General features: G+C 29.5%; 2 protein-coding genes across 5 annotated transcripts in view; one reads left to right on the top strand and one right to left on the bottom strand.

Moving 5' to 3' along the window:
• Positions 1–8,527: 8,527 nt before the first annotated feature.
• Positions 8,528–9,952, top strand: LOC102672387 (facilitated trehalose transporter Tret1-like). Its single transcript, XM_006611529.1, has one exon. It carries the CDS (start codon positions 8,528–8,530, stop codon positions 9,950–9,952), a length of 1,425 nt encoding a protein of 474 aa, XP_006611592.1.
• A 1,665-nt stretch (positions 9,953–11,617) lies between these two features.
• The window catches only part of LOC102670610 (enhancer of split mgamma protein-like), a 26,345-nt gene continuing 17,146 nt past the window's right edge, over positions 11,618–20,816 (bottom strand). The window contains exons 1-5 of one of the 4 annotated variants that reach the window (XM_031508518.1): positions 20,697–20,796; positions 17,788–17,908; positions 17,480–17,569; positions 12,717–12,995; positions 11,618–12,170 (exon numbers count right to left, since the gene is read on the bottom strand). In XM_031508518.1, coding sequence (XP_031364378.1) covers positions 11,817–12,170; positions 12,717–12,995; positions 17,480–17,569; positions 17,788–17,841 — 777 coding nt within the window. In that variant the 5' untranslated portion in view covers positions 17,842–17,908; positions 20,697–20,796 and the 3' untranslated portion in view covers positions 11,618–11,816. Of the gene's footprint in view, positions 12,171–12,716; positions 12,996–17,479; positions 17,570–17,787; positions 17,939–18,466; positions 18,773–20,696; positions 20,797–20,816 lie in introns of those variants that run through there. The other 3 variants (XM_006611427.2, XM_006611426.2, XM_006611425.2) reach the window with 3 other exon arrangements.

The following is a 20,816-nucleotide window of genomic DNA, read 5'->3' as shown; positions in this document are numbered from 1 at the left end:
GTGGGACGGTTACAAGATTGTGGATGGGCCCCAGAGCTGGGGCCAGTCGCCATTCACCGGCGCGCTTACGTATACCAGGCATCGTGTCAGTGTTTCGTTTCGTAATCATTAAGATATGCATTATCCCTCTAATGACGAGCAGCAGTGTGCAACAGCGTGTCCGATTCGTGGTGCTTCGTTCCCCCTTCTCCTTCGGGGGGGTCTACATAAATTTCACGTAAAATGCCTGTACACTTCGGTTGCCTTCGTTCAACCTGATTAAAGTGAAATCCAGTGGTGTAATCCAGTCTCCAGTGGATTAATTGGTTCGGTATCGTACCACCCTTTCGTTCTCTCGTACCGCCCTCTCGTACCACCGTTCAAAATTGGCAAGGGGATGGTTGGACGCCTTCGAACGAGCGAGAATCAATTCTTTTTTCTCGAGTTAAGTAAGTAGAATGGATTGTGTAAAAATTTTAATTTTGAGTTATTTAGTTGGTATTTAGTTTTTAAAGGGAGAAGGAAATACGAAATTAATTATTTCTTTCGTCGTGATTGACAGGATAATGAATAATTGTTATATTTTTCCTGTGAATTTTATGAAATGCATTTACGTTTGGTTTCTAAATATTTGTCTATTGATTTCATTAGGGGAATGTGAATATTTTTATAATGAATTTCTATCTTTTTAAGTACAATTTTCATTATCAATAGTATGAATATTAATTTATATCCTTTATTAATTTTAGAGTAGCTTCTAGATAAAATTACTTTGCAAATAAATTCAAAATGTCAATTTTCTTCATAATAATGGTAATATTAACTGTAACATTATACGATTTTACAATAAATAATATTCGAATTTTCGACGAAGCTAAACAACATTATTACAAAAGATCTTAGAATTCTTCTTCCAACAGTGGATATCGAGACAAAAGCACAATTTAGTCGAAAATCAGAATGGAAGTCTCAGGAGCAAGTTCCATCACCAGTGGACGTAGATCTTTCAATTCGAGGTTTGGTCCCAAGAGCGATTTTCAAAGACAGTCTTTTGGATCTGACTTGACGAGACTTTCAGGTATGATCAATTGGTCTATCGGGAATGATTCACACAAAAATTTCCAAGATCTATGAAAATGTCCAAGATCTATATTTTGCGAATCCAGGTAAAGAATTAATATATTATAAATATTTGTAATGAAATATTTAACAAGGATGCTTATTACGAAATATATCCTTTAATTTATACTGATGCATCTGTTACAGATAATTTTAATTTCGTTATTGTTCTGTAAAAAATTGTTATAATGAAATAAACTTTATATCTAAGATAAAAGTAGAGTAGTAAAAAGCTAATTTTTAGATTGGTGTAATTAAATTAAATTTCTGAAAAGAACTTTTTAAAAAAAGGAATTCTTCTTATTCAAGAATTAGGCACAATTTATAAGAGACGATTTTTCCAAAAATTCTATTCTTCGTAAAATTAATCGTCGTCTAGATCACGCCCATCAGGTTCTCGCGAGCAAATTGTTCAGAACTATGGCCACGCCAGTAGGAGGGTAAACTGTCTCTACTATGCGACACCGAGAGACTTGTCAAAATACGTCAATGCATGAGTAATAGTGCCTGTTTTGTCTCTTTTCACTCGACACAAGAAGAAAGGGATGAACGAGCCTCGCCCAGACACGAGAGAAAAGGGGTGAATGGATAACAATTAGGTGGATCTTTGTCCTCGGAGAATATTTCCACGAGAGCAGCAATCTTTGATATTTCCTCGAGATCCAAGATATTTCAATGAAAAACTCTGTCCTCGAGGGAGATGCAACAATACCGACGACAAACTAGCAACAGATGTTAAAATATCAACGTACAGAAGGTATCATGCTCGTTTTTTTTTTCGAAATTATCATGTGTTAACATTTAAATATTTTTCTTAAATTGTGTTACTTAAAAATCTTTAAAGAAATGATAATAAAGTTTATGTATTTATTTATGTATTTATTTTATTATATAATGTATTTAATATTTTTCCACTTTGTATGAAAAATCGCTAAATGTTTTTAAATAATCTTTAGAATTTAGCAATGAACATCATTTCGTAATTTACATTACATCGATCGTTAAAACTAGAAAATTTCCATTTACTTATAGATAAGATTATAGACATATCCAATTTTACCTGTTATATCGTTAAAAATTACTATTTTACCATTTACAAACTCATCTACACGTATTTCTTTGATATGTAATCCCACGTAAAGAATACAATAGAATTTAGATATCCCGATAAATTTATTTATTTCCTAACAAATTCGTGCAAACGAAGTTCCATTCTCCATCAACCACCAATTACCAAAAAAAACGCGTTCTTATATCAAACATCCTTCGTTTCCAATCAATACATATATCACCCATGAAGCAAAGGTCAACACGAGCAGAAGAGAACAGATAGGAAAGACAGAGCAAAAGATTGAACAAAACTATGATCCGAGCCGGTTGAAACACGACTTGTTCCGCGATCCTCGTTCCATCCTCTTCCCTCGCACACCGTGGCCAGCTAATATCTCAATCGTTTAAGTGGTTTTCGTCGGTGCCTGAGCATCCATGGGCGCCTATGCAACCCGACGTGCACGAGCGTGGCACTCGATAATACGCGGCCATTTTCATTTACCGGCCACGCAAACCGCGTACGGTTAGTAGAAGGCAGAGAGAAACGCACATTGGCAGCCCGAGAACTGGTACATCGTCGTGCACATGGTGGAGAGAAAAGGAGAAGAGTCGTGGAGGGCAGTCGTCAGAAAAGCACCGGCCATTACGAGTGTTACAGCGGCGGTTCGCGCGGCGCGTCAAAGAGCGCTCATTAAATGCTGGCAATTAACTGCGGGCCACAAGCTCTCTCCGAGCCTCTCTCCTCTTAGGAGAGCTTCGCTCTTTCCGCCCGTTCCCCCCTCGCCCGCCCCTTGCTCGCTCGCACTCTCGCGCTTTCCACGCTGGACCTCGCGTGGTTGTAAAAGCGAGCCAACACTTGGTCTTGGAGGCCCGCACGCTTCTTTAATGGGGGCCCAACAAGAACGATCGGCATGCGACCCATCTATCACCACCGCGACGCTGTTATTCAACGCTTTGCATCTTCACCCGGACGAGATTTGAATCATTCTCGAATTGAAATTTTTTAAATTTCCAGTTCGATAGAATCTCGATTAATGTTAGGTTATGGGTTTGAGGTTAGGGACTCGAAAAGGATCGAACGGATTTGGTTAATTTTAATTTTGTATGCAAAGGATGAAAGGAGAACGAAGTATTTTACGTTATATCGTCGTTTTTCTACGTTGTATCTCGTCTTAACGCTCAATGCTTGCAAGAATCGCATTGTTTCAGAGACAAGTTTTGAATGTGATTTTGATAATTTGACATAAGAAATAATTTATGAAAACGATGAAAATCTGAAAACTGTTTAATCGTTCAGGTTTGGTATTTTCAATAGGTATTATTAGATATGATATTCGATAAGAGATAGTTTACGGACTGGTAAACTGTTTTTCTGATGCTGGACCACACGCAGATGAAAAAGAGTGAAGTAGCAAGAACCAAGAAGCATTTTCAGGTCAATTTATCGAGACCTTTCAGCGAGGCGTAGCTGAAGGTCTGTTTCTCGACAATCGAGCCTATTGACAATTGCCGCCAGTAAATCAAGATGGCGGCGCTTTTGTGGGCCCAGCAATGCCCACGGAAAGATGGTGATGCGGTCACAGCAAAAGCTTTTGCTCCTACGCCGCTTCTATTGTCGCGGCTACGATTCGAGTGGAACCGACTTCGAGGTGTAAATGTCAACGATAAAAAGAAAGGAAACTGGAAGATGACCTTTCCTGTTTACACTTCACCGGTTACTCCATTCATCGTCGCGAACGAATTGCTTCTAAATTGCTGTACTTTTTTCTTTCCCCCGTGAATTTTAATATTCGAGTTCGATTTTTGTCTAAAACCAAAATCGAAGAACTTGTTTTATATCTTTAATGAGTGTTTGAGTTAATTGTTCATTGGTCAATTTGATTTAATATTGAGGCGTAGTTTGAAGTTTTAAAAAATAGAAATTATACGCGAATATAATATTTCATTAATTTTTTTATTAATTTTATTCACATACGTATGTGAGATTATTTTAAATGTTTTTTATGTCTTTGGATTTTAAATGCAATGCTCCAAATATGTTCTAAATTTATCTATAATGGCTATAAAAAAATGATATTTGTATATGATTATGTTTATTGTAGATGCTGATTAATTGAATCCAAGTATTATTATTTATTTTAAATCATCTAATATTCTTCATACGATCGATACTCTCTATTAATCATTTTAAACCTAACTATTGAATAGGATTTTCTTACAATAAGATTATGGGAACGTGTAACACAATATAAGACCGGAAATTGTAATATAGTTTATTCCTTTTTACGTCCGAAAAAATATCGAGGGTAAAAAAAGTAGAAAGTCGAAGATCGGTGTGTGAAACGAATCACGAAATTGCTAAGACCGACAGGAAAAGAAAATTTTACGGTCATTTTTGATGGAAATCAATGTAAGAGACACACATCGATTGTTATCGATATTTGATTTTTTTAAAAACAATATTAGCGTCTTCTCGATAATTTATTAATTGATATCTAATATTAGTGATTTTTTTAAATGCAATTGTAAATTAGACATATATTTAATGCGCATAAAAATAAATACAATTTTGTTTTTAATATTGAATTAAAATAATAATTTCATAAAAAAGTTAATAAAAATTGATTTGCATTCCTGTTAACGTAGAATTCTCAATTTTACAATTTTAAATCAAAGAGAACGATAGTAATTATTTTGATCAATTTTCAAAAGAATGAAATAAAATTTTATGTTTTATAATTTTAATAAAAATTCATGAGGATTTATTTATTTGTAAATATTATAATATAATATAAAAAGACAATAATTTTGAATAAAAAAAATATTCAACTATCACTAAATGCTCCTTCTGTTGTAATATATTAATTTTACAATTATCACACATATACACGTATATATATTAAATATAAATAGTTTTTTAAAATTATATTATGTAATAAAATATTAAATAAAATATTATCTATAATATTTAACAGAAATGCAAATCAATTTTTATTAACTTTTTTATGAAATTATAGATGAGTTATGTATAATAAAAAGCAGAAAAATTCTAATTCTTAGAATTAATTTTTTTTATTCTAATTTATAAATGTGGAAATGCAAAATATACATCATTCTTGAAACGAATAATATTTCGAATAAATCTAATTATTCCTCCTACACTTTATTTGAAATAATATTATGATACATTTTTTCTATTAGCGATAAATATTACATCTACAATTCAATGCGTGAAAGAAGAGAAATTGTCGAAACTAATAAAGAAATATGAATGATTTCAAATATTGCTGAAAATATTAAAGATGGGAATAAAAGATCAAATGAAAAATCCTCCCTCTCTTATGTATTACTATCTGAGTTTTGCACGATATATAAATTATATGCATTTATAACATATATTTTTAGCAATAATTTCGTTTGTAATACTAATACAAAGCTCTAGCAATATAGCGAGTATAAATAAAGACAGCATATAGTAAGAGAAGGACAAAAATAGATTAAAAATTGTGCAATTAGTGCCATCTGTAGAGTACCGAGTGAAACATACAAACAGAGAAAGCAAACAATAGGAAAAGGATAGAAATAGGGTAAAAATTGACTATCAGCGCCATCTCTTGAGTATCAAAAATATTTTTTCAAAATAGGATAAAGCAAAATAAGAATTGACGACTATCGCCATCTTTTGATTGTTTTAGAAAATGATTCTTTAAAAAGATGTTCTTAATACGCAAAAGATGGCGTTGATGGTTAATTCTTCATCTTGTCTCTATCCTTTTCCTATTATTTGCTCTCCTTATTTATATGTTTCATTTGCGGCACTCTGAAGATGGCACTGATTGCATAATTTTTATTCTATCTCTGTCTTCCTTCCATTATCTACTCTTCTTGTCTATGTTTGTTCTACGCTTCAATATCTAATCAATTTTATTATTTTTTTTTCTTGTATAATTTATTGATTAAAAATCGTAACTGAATCTATTCAATTCAATTTTTATATATCATAGATAAATAAATAATTGATACAAATAATTGAATTAGTAAATTGAATTAGTAAAATAATAAAAGATTAAATTATAATAAATAGATATTAGAATTTTAAAATTGTATAATATCGATCTGGACGAATTGTTGAAAATTTACCAAAAGATTTTCTTTTGTCGTATTAATTTGATACGTTTTGACAACATTTTCAATTGTCATTGACTTTAAATCATTTATGTTTTAGTTATGTTCTATTAAAAATACCTGTAATAACGGTAAAGATCCAATATGGTCACCAGTAGTTGTTTGTCAACAGATTTTTTTTATCTATAAATAAATCTAAATCATAAATTCTTCAATAAGGCAAGGTAATTACCTTCAGTTATGATTTTTTTAAATTCAATGATGTTAATATAAAAAATAAATATTTATATTAATATAAAAAAATAAATAAATAAACAAATAAATGTTTAAATGTAGATATTGATTAGAATAAATGTTATATAATAATAAATGATTAAATTGTAAAAAATATATTTATCGCATAAGCGATAACTTAGTACAAAATGGTGATTTGTCTCTTGTGCACATAAAAAATTGCAAGAAACGAAATTCAAAAAAAGAAACGTACATTCTTTATCGATTGCATTCAGAAAGATTTTTTTAACGCAATGATTAATAATTTTAAGTGACTTTTAAATTTAAATATTGTTAATTTTGTGCATTTAACAATTTATTATAATATTAAGTAAAATAATTGATACTTTTACAAACAAAAATCAGATTTGCTATTCTATAGTATTAATTTTCGACTTATAGCTGTATTAAAATATTTTAACTGCTATTTTACGAGAAGAATGGTTATAGAATGGCCACAAATGATTACCGATTACCGGTAATAGTAATCGAGAATAACTATGATACGAAATAGAAGTCCTACTTTGTGCTAAATTAAAAGTGTCAAAACCCGTAAAGGCGAAAAAAATTAACACGTACTATTTCAATAAAATTATAATAAAATTAAAATTATAATAATTGTAATCACAAATTGCTCATCATATTAACTCACACAAGAATTTTCCAAAACGATTTACAAAGCCGTTATTTTCGCGCATATAAAGCTACTTCTAAAGGGAAATATTAACGTTCGAAACAATCACTTTTAGTATTCGGAACCGTGTTTTAGATTTTATTTTATGGTGATTTCAATAGCTAAGGATTATTTTATGGTGTTTCAATAGCTAACGGTGTCATAAACACGGTAATTCTAAGTGGTCATTAGTAACAAAACATAACGGTCCTCTCGGTCAAGGATCAGACCTAGCGGAAAAATCTGAGCGCTCATAGACCCTTGCCTCCAAACAAGGACATCTATTTCCTCCATAACTTATTAGCACGCTGATTGGCTGGTTTTCCATTTTCCATTTTCCTCAAAAGCCAATCAAAATACATGAAATTTGCAAGGATAATTCGAACAAGTATTTGTATCTTTTGACTAAAATTTTGCCATTTCAGTTCCTTTCGAACACTCGTCATATTACGATCGATCTGCATATCGCTTTATCGGAAATAATGTGAGAAAAGAAAAAAGAAAGAGAAATTTGTGATAGTGTAATTTAAAAATTTTAAAATATTATTGTGTGAAAAATTAATTATTTTTTTTTTTGCAAAAATGTCTATTTTCTTTCAATTAATGGTAAATACTTTTTTTTATAATTATTTAAAAATAAATAATTATAAATAAAATATCATCAATTAGTAATTTTTTCCAATAAATATGAAATATAAAATATTTATTTCACAATATTTGAATATTAATTAATAAGAGATGATTTATTCTGATATTTGATATTTTAAATTTCGAAAATCTTATAAGTATTCCGATACTGATTGCTATTAATGAATACTTATTAATTAGTAATAGTGATTAAATTATAAAAGTTAGAAAGAAAGAAAGAAAGTAAAATACAAATATATCTTCATTTCTCTCAATAATATTATAATAATATTTATTTCACAGTCTAAACCATTCACACGAAACTCTACAGAAGATGAATCGAGATATAATAAAAGAGAATGGAAACAGTGGATAGCATCTATTTCCGGTTGGTATTTTATGTTGCACTAAAAATGAATATTGAAATATATTTGTCACTTATAATTTTCTGAAATCTATATAAATCCCTACTTTTTTCTTTATTATAAATAACTTAATCTTGTAACTTCTAGTTTATTAAAAAATATAATTATTTAAATACTGAATATTAATATATATATTTTATTTATCCTATATTACAATACATAATTTTTCAATAGCAAAAGATTAAATTATACTATTATATAATTATACATATATTTGCTAAAGCACCATATTTTCTATTCCTTAGCAACCGTTATCATGGTGATCACCGGCACGGTTCAAGGATGGACAACAGTCTCTCTGCCCCAATTAAAAAACGGCACCTACGACAACTTACCATTCTCAATAACGAATGAAGAGATATCATGGATCGTCTGTTTGAAGGGGATCGGTTCTATAATCGGCCGACTGTTAGCTTACAATTTGGTCAACATGATCGGTCCTAAAAGTTGCCTCCTGTTATCCTGCCAATTTTTCATCTCAGGTTGGTTCCTCGTGCTGAACGCGACCACCTTGCCAATCTTGTGCAGCGCTCGAATAATTCTCGGCATAGGCGTCGGTATAACCAATACGGTGTACCCTACGTACATATTGGAAATGGCGGACAGCAACGTGAGAGATGCCTTGACCACGTTGTCCGTGACGAGCGTACCTTTTGGATCGTTGATGAGCTTCTGCATAGGATCCTTCGTGAGCGACGCGACCCTCGTCAAGATTCTTCTGTACCTATCGATATCCTCCATCCCGTTGCTCGCAATTTTCCCCGAGAGTCCTCTCTTCTTGACGAGGAAAGGTTGCATAACCGAAGCTTGCGAAGCGATATCATTCTTCAAGGACACATCTAACCTACACGAGGCGAGAAAGGAATTGGTGTTCCTTCGAAGGGCGCACTCGAGCGACGCGCGAAAATACAGGTACAAGAGCGATCGAATCACGAACGATGAATTACGAGAGGCGACGAGCAAAGGTGGAAAAAGTTGGTTGAAAAAGTTGCCCCTAATACTATTGCCGAACAACATATACGCTCTGTTCATTGGATTCCTATTGATCACGGTGCAACACTTCAACGGTTATTTCTGCATCATGGAATATTTTCTGATAATATACGAGAAAAATATAATTGACGCAGATGTAAATACAGGGATGATACTGATTCTGAGCACAGCGCTCGTATTCGCATTTTACTTCGGCACGACGTTGAGAAACGCGAAAAGGCGAGGGCGTATAATGCAATCTACGATCCTGTGCATGTGCGTGTTAATTATATGGGGCCTCGATTTTACGTTCTTTATTAGGATTAACAACGGTGAGAACGTAAGTAATCCGATAGTGTTCGCAATTTTGTACCAGATAACGTTTCAATTAGGGTTAGGGATGATACCCAACGTTGTTATCGACGAAATATTTAGCCCGGAATTGAAAGATGTAGCTGCTATCGTCGTGATGATTTACGACGATATGCTTTATTTCGTCCAGTCGAAAATGTACCTGAATTTTAACGAGAATATTGGAATCGATATGGTGTATTATTATTTCGGGATATCGTGCTTATTTTTCTTCAAGTTTATTGATCTTTTTATGCCCGAGACGAGAGGTAAAACGAACCGTTTGATACAAGAGATCCTAAAGGAGGATCTCACTTATATTTTAGGAATTTATATGCTTATAGACTTAATCGACTAAGATATATATTTTTGATACGGATTAATGGGATGAGTTGAGTTGCAAAATTTATTATTTTTTTTTTTTTTATAATAAAATTAAAAATTTTGCATCTGTGATAGAATAATTGTGATTATATCTTGTTAGATTCAAGGATTAATAGATATAATAGATTAAAATAATAGAAAATTATAGTTAAATATTATAAGATAATATAGGAGCGTCATATCGAATGTATATTATATCAAATTTATTTATTTTACATCATTTTTAACGTTTTAATGTAAATTTAGTATATAAAATGTAAATTTTATATCATATTATATTTCTAAAAATATTATATATATTTTTTATAAAATTTAATATCTCAAAAACGAATTAAGATATCGATTTGAAACAAATTATTAAAAATATGCTTTCTTCTATTTTTATAATTATTATTTATATCATTGATATTTTTATATATATCTATAAGTAATATAAAAAATTTTGTCACAATATTCATAGAAAAATTTCATTTTATTATATTTATTAGAGCTATGAGAATTAAAATTAAAAAACACCATTTTTCAATAGATAATATTGTACTAATTAAATTAAAACCAAATACCAAAATTAAAATTAATGTACATTTTTTTACAAAATACAATATTACTGTAAATCACTTATTAATATATATTTATAGTTGAAAGATAAAGAATAATATTATACATGATATTAAAAAAGACTGCAAATAGAAATATAGATGTATTATAATCTTTTTTTTATATACATATATAATAACTATTTTAACACATATATAATAAACTATTTTTCAATAAATCTATGCATTTTATAAACATTCTTGCTTTAAACTTTCTTGTAATTGAAAAAAATCTTGTGAAAATAATTAAAAATATTTATCTAGGCATCACAATGCGCATAATAATAATTATTCTAATAATAATTATCTATGTAAAATAAGTAAATGTTTTTTTAAAATATACAAAGAGACGTGTAAATTTGAAAAGAAAAAAAATGAATATTTTTCGTATTATAAATTAATGAAATTAATAATATTTTTTTTTTACAAAAGATTTTTTCATTCTTTTTTTTCTTTTCGTAATTAAATTTTTTTTTGATATAAGTATTGTTATAAAGTTTATAATATTTTACAATGATATAAATTAAAGTGTTATAAATTTTCTTTACACATAATGTAACTTTCATAATATATATAAAAAAAAATTTCTTTAATAATAATAAAATAAATTCTTCCATTTTTAAATCATCATTATGTGTATTGAAAATTATATTATAAATAATGAGATCGATTATAACAATGGAAAAATTGCGATTTATAAATATAACAATTGAAATATATTAATATTAGAAATAAGTAATAGAAATTAAAATTGTTTTATAAATGTAAATAACAAACATAAAAGTAGTAAATTTAAACCAATCATTATGTAATAAAATACAATTCTTCGAATCAATATACTATCATTTATTTATACACATATATTTAAAAATTATACTTTATAAATATAAAGGAATAATAAAGGATAATTGAGGAATATTGAATATTCTCATTTTCAAATTTACATTCACATATTTCTTTCTCTTTTGTTCACAATAATAATACATTTTGATCTGAGTTTAATCTTTTAAAATATTTTTCATACCTTTCCTGAGCAGTTATTTGTTATATCCATACACATCTCTGCTTTTTTATAGAATCAAATACATCTCTACTTTAATATACAATCAAATGTTTAAAAGAGCAAGAATAAAATTCTTTTTGAGCAGATTCAACAATTATATTTTTCAATCATTTTTGGAAACAAAAATAAGAAATGAGAAATTCCATACAATAAAACGTTTGAGAGAAGAATTTTAAAAATTACCAAGGCCGCCACATAGGATCAACTTCATCAACGCGTTCCACATCGATTTCCTCTTCATCCTCAACTTTGATCTCAGTTTTAACTTTCTCCACCGTTTGCCCCTCCTTCAAGTCTTTCGATATTTCGGAAATGCAACCTCTTTCTAGTTTTTCTCCATTTTCTACGGTCGTCCCACTGTTACATCCGGATGGTATGTTAAACGTGATTGCGTCAGGAATTCTTCCACGATAAGTGACCGCATTTTGATTGGAAGATGCTACTTGAATGTTATCGATAGGAATCGACGAAGCCAATAAATCAGTAGTAAGATCCAAACTTGCCAAAGTTTGTGTCAGCACGTTTGTTTTCAGCTGTGTAAAAACAAATACATTAAACAAATCAAACAACTTGACCATTTTCTTTCTTCTACGTGCGAAATAATTGCATTTACATTTATTAAAAAAGACTTTCGATTCTTTGTGTGGCATTAAAAAAACCAAAGAAATCGAAGCTATTTTAAAAAATAGAAATATTCCAATATTCCGTTCTAATCAAATACATCTCGTTAAAATAAAAAAAAAAACGATGAGAGATTTTAAAATATTTTTCATACCTTTCCTGAGCAAGCTAAGTCGTTTGTTACATCCATAAACTCTCATCTCTGCTTCATAGAACCAAATCTCTACTTTAATATAGTCAAATGTTTAAAAGATCTTGATAAAAAGAAAGGGGAGATGAGAAAAAGAAAAAGAAAAAAAAAAAAGATTTTCAAAAGCGACGAGTTACGATTCATCGTTCAATTTCGTCTGAAAGTAAGTGCAAAGAGGGCGCCACACGTCAATCTCGGTGGAGAAGCGCGGATAATCCGGGGGTAGGGTAACTTTCGTCTCTTCGATCGATGATGATGAGATAATTACCGTCGAATTCGTTTGCCGGCTCTTTTGAAGGCCAGCTGCGAGGTGCCTCGCTAATCTTTCCGCGCCTTCACCTGGAACAGCCGAGAGAAATCTGTACGCTTCAGCTGCGCAGTGGCCGAAACCGGATAACCACCGATTTTCGGCCGAGACCTCGTCGTTGTTCGTGACGGTGTCCGGCAATCCGGTGGAGGATCGTGAGCCCTGCAGCCTTTGTAAATGGCGCACGGTCAACTCCAGAATGTCCGCTTTCTCCAGCTTGCTTATGTCCTCCCCTTCCGTCTGCGACCAATAAATTTCTCATCGTTCGATAATTCGAAATGAGGCAGAAGCGTGTTTCTTCTTTGTGAGAAGTTGGGGTAAACATCGTTTTTTTGCGAGGTTTAATTCTTCATGTAATACGATAAAGTGATACGCGTGTAACACAAAGAATAATGTAATTTAGTAGTCAAATTAATTGATTTCTAAAATTTATTATTTTTGTAATGATTAAGTGTATTGAGTGTTAATCGAAACAGATTATAGTTGGTATTTATTATTCAATGATATTTGGTTACTTAAAAAATATACAATAAATCATAAATTGATTGTTGTAAATATTGTAAAAAAAAAATATCGTGAAGCAGTTTTCTGTGAACTAATTAACATGCGTTTCTTGAAATAAATAAATAATATGCGTAAAATGTAAGAGTAAACAGAATGTGTTAAAAAAAAGGAAAAAAAAACTATATAAAATTAAATCGTGCAAGAAAATACTGTGTAAAATGTGGCCCGGATATAATTTGTTTTTAACGTTTTTAAGCATAATTTGGGTTGGTAAACATTTTAAAATTACTACCGATTTCGAAATAAGTGTAAATCATAATTACAGGTACAGGTATAAACGATCTTCCTTCCCTAAATATATTATTGATATTATGTATTGGATTAATACGACAGAAAAAAATAGTATCATGAATGAAATCGAAGCAACAATTTTTGCTTTCTCATTTATTACGATCCGATACACCTGTTCTTTCCATGAATCTTTCATTCAACGTTGCAAACTGCTATCATCATCCAATGAAAATTAACTAAAAATACTGATATTATCAAACAGTTGCTTGTTTCCTATGTAGAACGATTCATAAATTTTGACGTATATATACAATTTTTTAAATGACACTGATGATACGGTGCAAAAAAAAAATGAAATAAGTATTTAAAAGGAAAATATAAATTGGATGCAATTTAAATATTCAAATTAAGTCAAGTAACTCCACAATATCGAAATATTAATTTCATCGAAATTACTGATATTAACATAGAGAAATGTGAGTGAGTATTTTGATCGTAAATAGGTCAAAATATAAAATGACAAAAATTTTTTCTTGGAAAAGCTTTTGATCGATATTGTAATTTGATGAATTGATTTTCTTCATTTTTGAAGTTTTCAACGTACGATAAAATATTTCGATATGTTTCAAAGATACGAGAAAAATTTTTTTCAAACGCTTTGCTGAATTTCCGTACTCTTTCGTGCTCTATATCCTGTTTCCCATACTTTTGCCGCTCGAAAGAGTTTCTGATAGACTAGCGAAAACGTGATCAAAATGAGAAGCTATCTCACGATCGAATATAAAAACAGACGTGTATTTGTTTAACACGATCATTCCGACAGAAGAACCGAGACGAATTTGAATTTCAAAGGCGTACGTAAATAATCTGTAAGCGTGAAGAGTTTACGCTTCATGATTCCATGGAATGGTCAGTAAGGAATCTGATGGACCTTCCAACATTAATTATTTGAATAAAAATATTTTAATCCCAATACATTTATAACATTCGAGTCCCTAATTTCGAATGAATATACGATAAAACAAAAATATTTATATAAAATTGTTTTTGGTAAGTAAAAAATGGCACTTAATTTTTTAAGAAATATCGTGACTTTATCATATGATGATAAAGAAGATAGTAACTTCTTGAAAGTTACTCGATATCTTCATAGATGGCGCAAAACTAAAAACCTATATTTGATATTATCTAAGATTAATCTAATTTAAAAAAACTTTAATATTCATATTTTTGTTTATAAGAAACTTGTGCAATTTTTATTCCTTTTTATATGTGAGTATCAAGTTGATTTTTTTCTTATTTTCTGGAATACAACATTATCGTAAATCGAACTTCTTTATTGCAAAAAACGATATGAAATTAAACATCTTATTTAGAAATCTTATATACAATAATTGCATTCGATAAAATTCTTTCTGACCACAGCAAGGTTTCAATTTATTATTTTTCTCCTCTCTAAGTTTCCAAAATAAAATTCAAAATGGAAAGAAACATCAAAGTAAAGCATTTCCTTAAATTAAGAGCAACATTAACTCGTGAATTCATTCGTAAATAATAAAATTAATTACAAAAGATGTAATAAAAATTTTTTTTCAATTCAAAGAATAATCATCTCACATAGAAACCATATTACATATACCTCTATCGCATAAATCTCGACCATATAATTAGCTACCATTAAATCACTAAATCCTTCGCGTGATCATATGTGCCATTTCATGCATGATTCTGTTCGATATTAAAGCAAATGCAATATTCCATTCGCGATAAAAATGTAATCGAGTTAGCAATGTTGAAAAATGTGTGTCTTCATACTATTTCGATAACAGCTTCGCACGATTGCAAAATTGCAATCTTTTACTTACTCAAGCAAAGTTGCTGCACCGGTATTACCACTTCGTAAAATAGGTTTTTATCTTTGTATAAATTTTCTGTTGAAGTACAGAAATGTTGATTCGTTAGAAAACTCGTGTGGATTGCAGTAAATTGCAGTATTTATCTCTAAGTTTTGTATTTTTCGCGTTTTAACGGAAATAAAAAATTATTTATAACTTTGAAAATATTTTTCGACCCACGTTCATTACAAATATTTTTCCATCTGACTTTCTTAAAAACTTATCATATATCCCTTTTATCGTCACTATTGCACGTTCAATAATAAAGAGAAATTAAAAAACACTGATTTATAATTAATTAAATTTCTATTTCAACTCTTTTCTTCTTCCACCCTTGAATCAATCAATTTCTATTTAATCTTGTGCAATTATTATTACAGTAAGACAATCATTATACATAATTTTAGATTTATATTTGTTATTATATTATAATAATTTATAATATATTTATTTAACTAAAAATAATATATATGCGAATAATTCCTGTATAAAAGGCAAGTTTAACAAAAGAAAATGAAAATCACCATTATCTCCATTGAATAAAAATTTCAAACTTTTTCCCTACCAGTTCTTACCACAAAACAAAGACCACAAAAGAGGGAAATCTCATTAATCAATTCGCACGGTGTTTATCTCAAAGTAGCGGTATACAAAGGTAATTTATCTGAATCCTTATCGAGCGACGTCAGATCCCTCCCCCCATGCTAACTGTTCGGTCAAAAGACATCGCAATTAACGCCATGTATTAAATGTAATGAGCATGGTCGAAGCGTTAAATACCGGCTTTCATAATTACTGGCTTGAGTCGCGTGTTACTCTTGTCACTGTATAGCGAGCGAGCGTGAGTTTCCCACGGTCTAGGAATATTTAAGCATCAAATCGATTGCACGCGTAGCTGCGGACCGAGAATGCATTTCCTGCTGCGAGCGACTCGTGAAATTACAGAGGGGAAACGTGGTATCGCGGCCGGTAAGTCGAGCAAGAAACCGTGGCTTCCTTCCAAAGGTTTCTCGATGGAGGGAAAAAAGCATAGCACGTGCTCGTTCGACCAATGTATCGCCGTACAGAGCCGTCGATGAAATCACGGCTCTGGTGACATTTATAGCATTGCCACTTTATCTGTATTATTTTTCCTCGTTCACGGTTCCGTGAGTGTATAAGATGTTTCCTTCAGTTGCTTTTTTTTTCTTTTTTCTTTTTCTGAATTTTGCGAAACTATTGTGAAAATAAGACAGGGGCGTGCAAAAGTTCAGTCGATTTTCAGTCATTGTTATTTAAATTATGGGTCTACGTGATTAATTCTATGAATGCAATATAGGGTATTTTTCAAGGGTATTTTTCTTTAAAATTTCTGTCGTGAAAGTATAAATATCAGGTATACGTTTAAAAGTTTTGATGGTAATATGAATGGTGAAAAGATGATTTATTGTGCTTCTTTTCTTTATAGCCTATGTATATATAGAGTATTCTATATAGGCTATTTTTATAAGAGAAAGTTTCTCTTATAAAAGTACGATATTTCCATAATTCAAAATATAATACGAAATTGATTCTATATAAATAAATACAATATTTCAAAATAATAAAATATTTTGATAATAACTTAATAATCTGACACATAAATATTTCTTGTCTATCTTGGATATATGTTCGATTTTATTATAAATATGGAAAAATAAATTTCAAAAACTTTTATAAATGTAATTGTAAAATATTTCAAAAAGTTATTATTTCAATTTCATCATAGCAATTAATTATTTAATCATCGTTGAAATTCAAGAAATTCAACAATTTGTCAGTCAAATGATCTCATAATTTAAAATAAAAATTATTTGAAATGAAATTAACGAAATATTATTGATTAAGGATCAAAGACAACATAATTCATTATAAATATATATAAAAATAAATGTAGAAAGAGGATCTTTATTAATTAGAATAAAAATGTAGATATTAAAAGGGAAATATTGCAATTTTGCATGAAATTATGTAATAATTCATGAAAAGTATAATAATACAATAACAAATACGTACCTCTAATGCATCTATCATAAGATTTTTTAACTCATCGAGGCATTTATTTATGCGCGCACGTCGTTTTCTTTCCAACAATGGCTTCGTTATCTGTTGTAAATAAAATAACAAACCTATATGAAGTTTTGCAAGATATAAACAAATGAATGAAATATGGATTATCAAAATTTTATTTTTATAAATAAAATCTCTTAAATTTTTGTATAAAATAAAAAAAAGGAAAATTTTAATTATATATAAAATATATAATTAATTATATTACACGATATAAAATAGATATTCAATCTATTTCTTTCTATTTTACTTACTTTTTTATATCGGTATGTCTTTGAAACTGGATGAGGAAATTCGTATGACATCATTGCATGAGTTATATCTCTTCAAGATTTGATAAACATCCACATTTGATTGTCGAAGAAGTTGATATATCTTGAAATATAAATATTGAAATCAAAATATCTAAAAAGAAAGGCTTAATAATCATAAATTGAAAAATGAAATAACTCTTAAAATTATTCACTTTTTTTTTTAACATATCACAATCTATATTAATCTGTCAAAATAGATGTAAATTGTGATATTTCAACAAAAATATTTTTGTCTTTTCAGAAATTATAAATATACAAATAAAATATATCTTGTTTGATAAATAATTATCAATAGACAATCACAATGATTTCCAATGATTTCTATATACACGATCAAAAATAAATACATTGTAACAACTTTCAAATGAACTTTTAAAAAAGGAAAGTTATATCAAAATATAATACACATTATAATCAATTCTTTAAATATAAATTTACCAATGAAATTCATCGATATAAAAACCATTAATTTCCATTTATTATTTTTCGTATATCAACGTATTATAAATTTCCCCAAACTTCCCAATACTTCAAAAACGAAAGCTAATACACATCAATCCTTCAAAATTTATCTAAATTTCATCTCGAATAAATGTATCTCAACGATCGAACCGCTTACCCTCGATTGTCGATCCACTTTCAGAACCACAATCCTCACAAACCGTCAACCGAAGCATACATCGTCAAACGCGGTTATACACGTACAAACTTCATATTAAACTTGAACGAGCGACGGAAGCCCCATTCGACACTTTCCATACACGTGAACGTATAGGAAAACGTGAGATCGAATATCTGTGACAAATATAGAGTGAAAATCACCGACACCTAGAAGAACCTAACGCACCGCGTGCAGTCTCTAGACAAACTGACTCGCCGCCGCCATTCAAGTAACCGCTACCCTCACCAACTTGGAACCCTCTGCAGAAGCTACTCTTCTCAAGCCAGAAGGTCGGTCTAAATGCTTTGATTGTGTTGTACCTACACCTTGAAGCGTGACGGGCGTCCCGACGCTCGTTGGAACTTGTTTGGATCCCGATTCGATCATCGTCGTTGATGTTGCGGGGCTTAATCGTTGATTATTAGGTCGACTCTTGCTTCGTAATTTCATGCGGTATTTCATTTATCCATTTGGTCTTTTTTTCGTTATTTCGTTTTTCATTCGTTTGAATATTTGAATGGAGGTAATGGAATAGTGAAAAGTTAAGATGATAATTATAAGATTTTTATTAATAGTAATAATTTTACGAAGGTTTTATATTAAATTATTTTTAGTAACTAATATATACTTATCAAATATTCTTTAAGGTTTAAGCTTTTTCTTGGTGTTCCTATTTTTTATAGGGATTTTAATTTTTGTTTTTTTTATAATTCAAATATTAATGATGGTAAATGATGAAATAATGATTATAAAATTTTAGAATTTTTCATCCCCTTTATGTTTGATATTCAATATAGGTATAAATTGAACTTACCTTTTTTTTTCTAGCTTATAAACTAAAAAATGTTTAATCCTAAAAGATTTGATCTTGAAGAAATGACTGATAAATACAGAATATAAATATTTTTTTAATAAGAAAAATATCTCGGATCTCCTTGTATAATAAGAATATTATCAAATAATATATTTTTAATTAATCAAATATATATTTGAAATAAACTTTACATATACAAGTATAATTCGATAATTTCTTGCACATAATAATTCCTACCTATATATTTTTATTTTCGTGGGAGATTCATTAAGAAGAATTTGGTTAATTAAAGTATAAATTGGAAATGTGAATAAACAGATAATATATATAATTATCTGTTAATAATATCAATGAATAATATCAAATGAATAAAAAAGAGGATAGGTTAAAAAATTCTTTCATTTTAAGAATTTTCCCATTGGGGAGTGTATAATATTTTAGAAATCTCGTTATAATAATATAGTGAAATTACATCTGGAGAAAGATAATCAGTGTAAATAAGCACGTATATAATTCTGAAATCTTTTTTACCCAATCTTTTGCATTATGCATGCGAGTATGTATCCAGTAATAAGAAAGGTTTCATATCAACAAAAGTAATTTAAAAGTGAATGGGATCCGTGTTATGGGGATGAAAGCATCGCAATTAGCATTTGAAAAAATTTTCAGAACTTAACGAGAGGAAGGTAAAAAATTTTATATAATCAAACATATAAAATTAAAGAAGTTAAAAACAAGAACAGGACTCGTTACAGGAAGGAAAGTTTGATTTTTTCATTTTGTACGTAAAATGTTGCATAAACAACTATACAATTACCAAATTTTTTTCTAAATTTTTAAAACTCTAATAGAATTCTTTTATCAAACAAAATCCAATAAAATGAAAGCATAATTTTTTATCCCCTTTCCAATTATTTGTCCTGTAAAAGATTATTCCCTTTGAATGATTTAATTTAAGTAAACACATTCGATACTTGCAATGAATAATTTCGAAAAGAAAATTATAAATTTTTACTGATTTATAACAACAAAATTTTTATTTTCAGAATAAAATAATATTTAAAAAAACTCGAATTCTTACAAAAATTATCTCATATAAATCTACAAAATTTAATTAAAAGCAATTAAAAGAAACAATTTTTTTCCATCCTATCCTTCGTAAGCGTAAAAATATGCATTACTCAACAAAATTAAAATTAACATAAATTAATCAATCGAATAAGTGTAATTGGCAAAAAAAAAAAAAAAAAAAAAAAGGAAAAAAAAAAAAAAAAAAAAAAAAAAAAAAAAAAAAAAAGAAGGAGAAAAAAGAAAAAAAAGAAAAACAAAACAAAAAAAAAAGGAAAACACAATAGAAGGGTTAAATTCACTTACGTAAGCCAAATCGAAATTGTAAGCCAAGCTCTCTTTTGTATACGCCGTTTAATCGGCGAACGTGCGCTTATCAATAGAATACGAACGCGTAACGTCCATTTATGAGTGTGACTGACATGA

The sequence above is a fragment of the Apis dorsata genome, unplaced genomic scaffold (genome assembly GCF_000469605.1).
Source record: "Apis dorsata unplaced genomic scaffold, Apis dorsata 1.3 scaffold_88, whole genome shotgun sequence".
NCBI lineage: Eukaryota > Metazoa > Arthropoda > Insecta > Hymenoptera > Apidae > Apis > Apis dorsata.
The sequence above is the reverse complement of the archived record's forward strand: the minus strand, read 5'-3'. Positions and strand labels throughout refer to the sequence as shown.

What these genes read in the sequence shown, in the direction of transcription:
- LOC102672387 (XM_006611529.1), top strand. Translation starts at nt 8,528, where the DNA reads ATGGTGATCACCGGCACGGTTCAAGGATGGACAACAGTCTCTCTGCCC.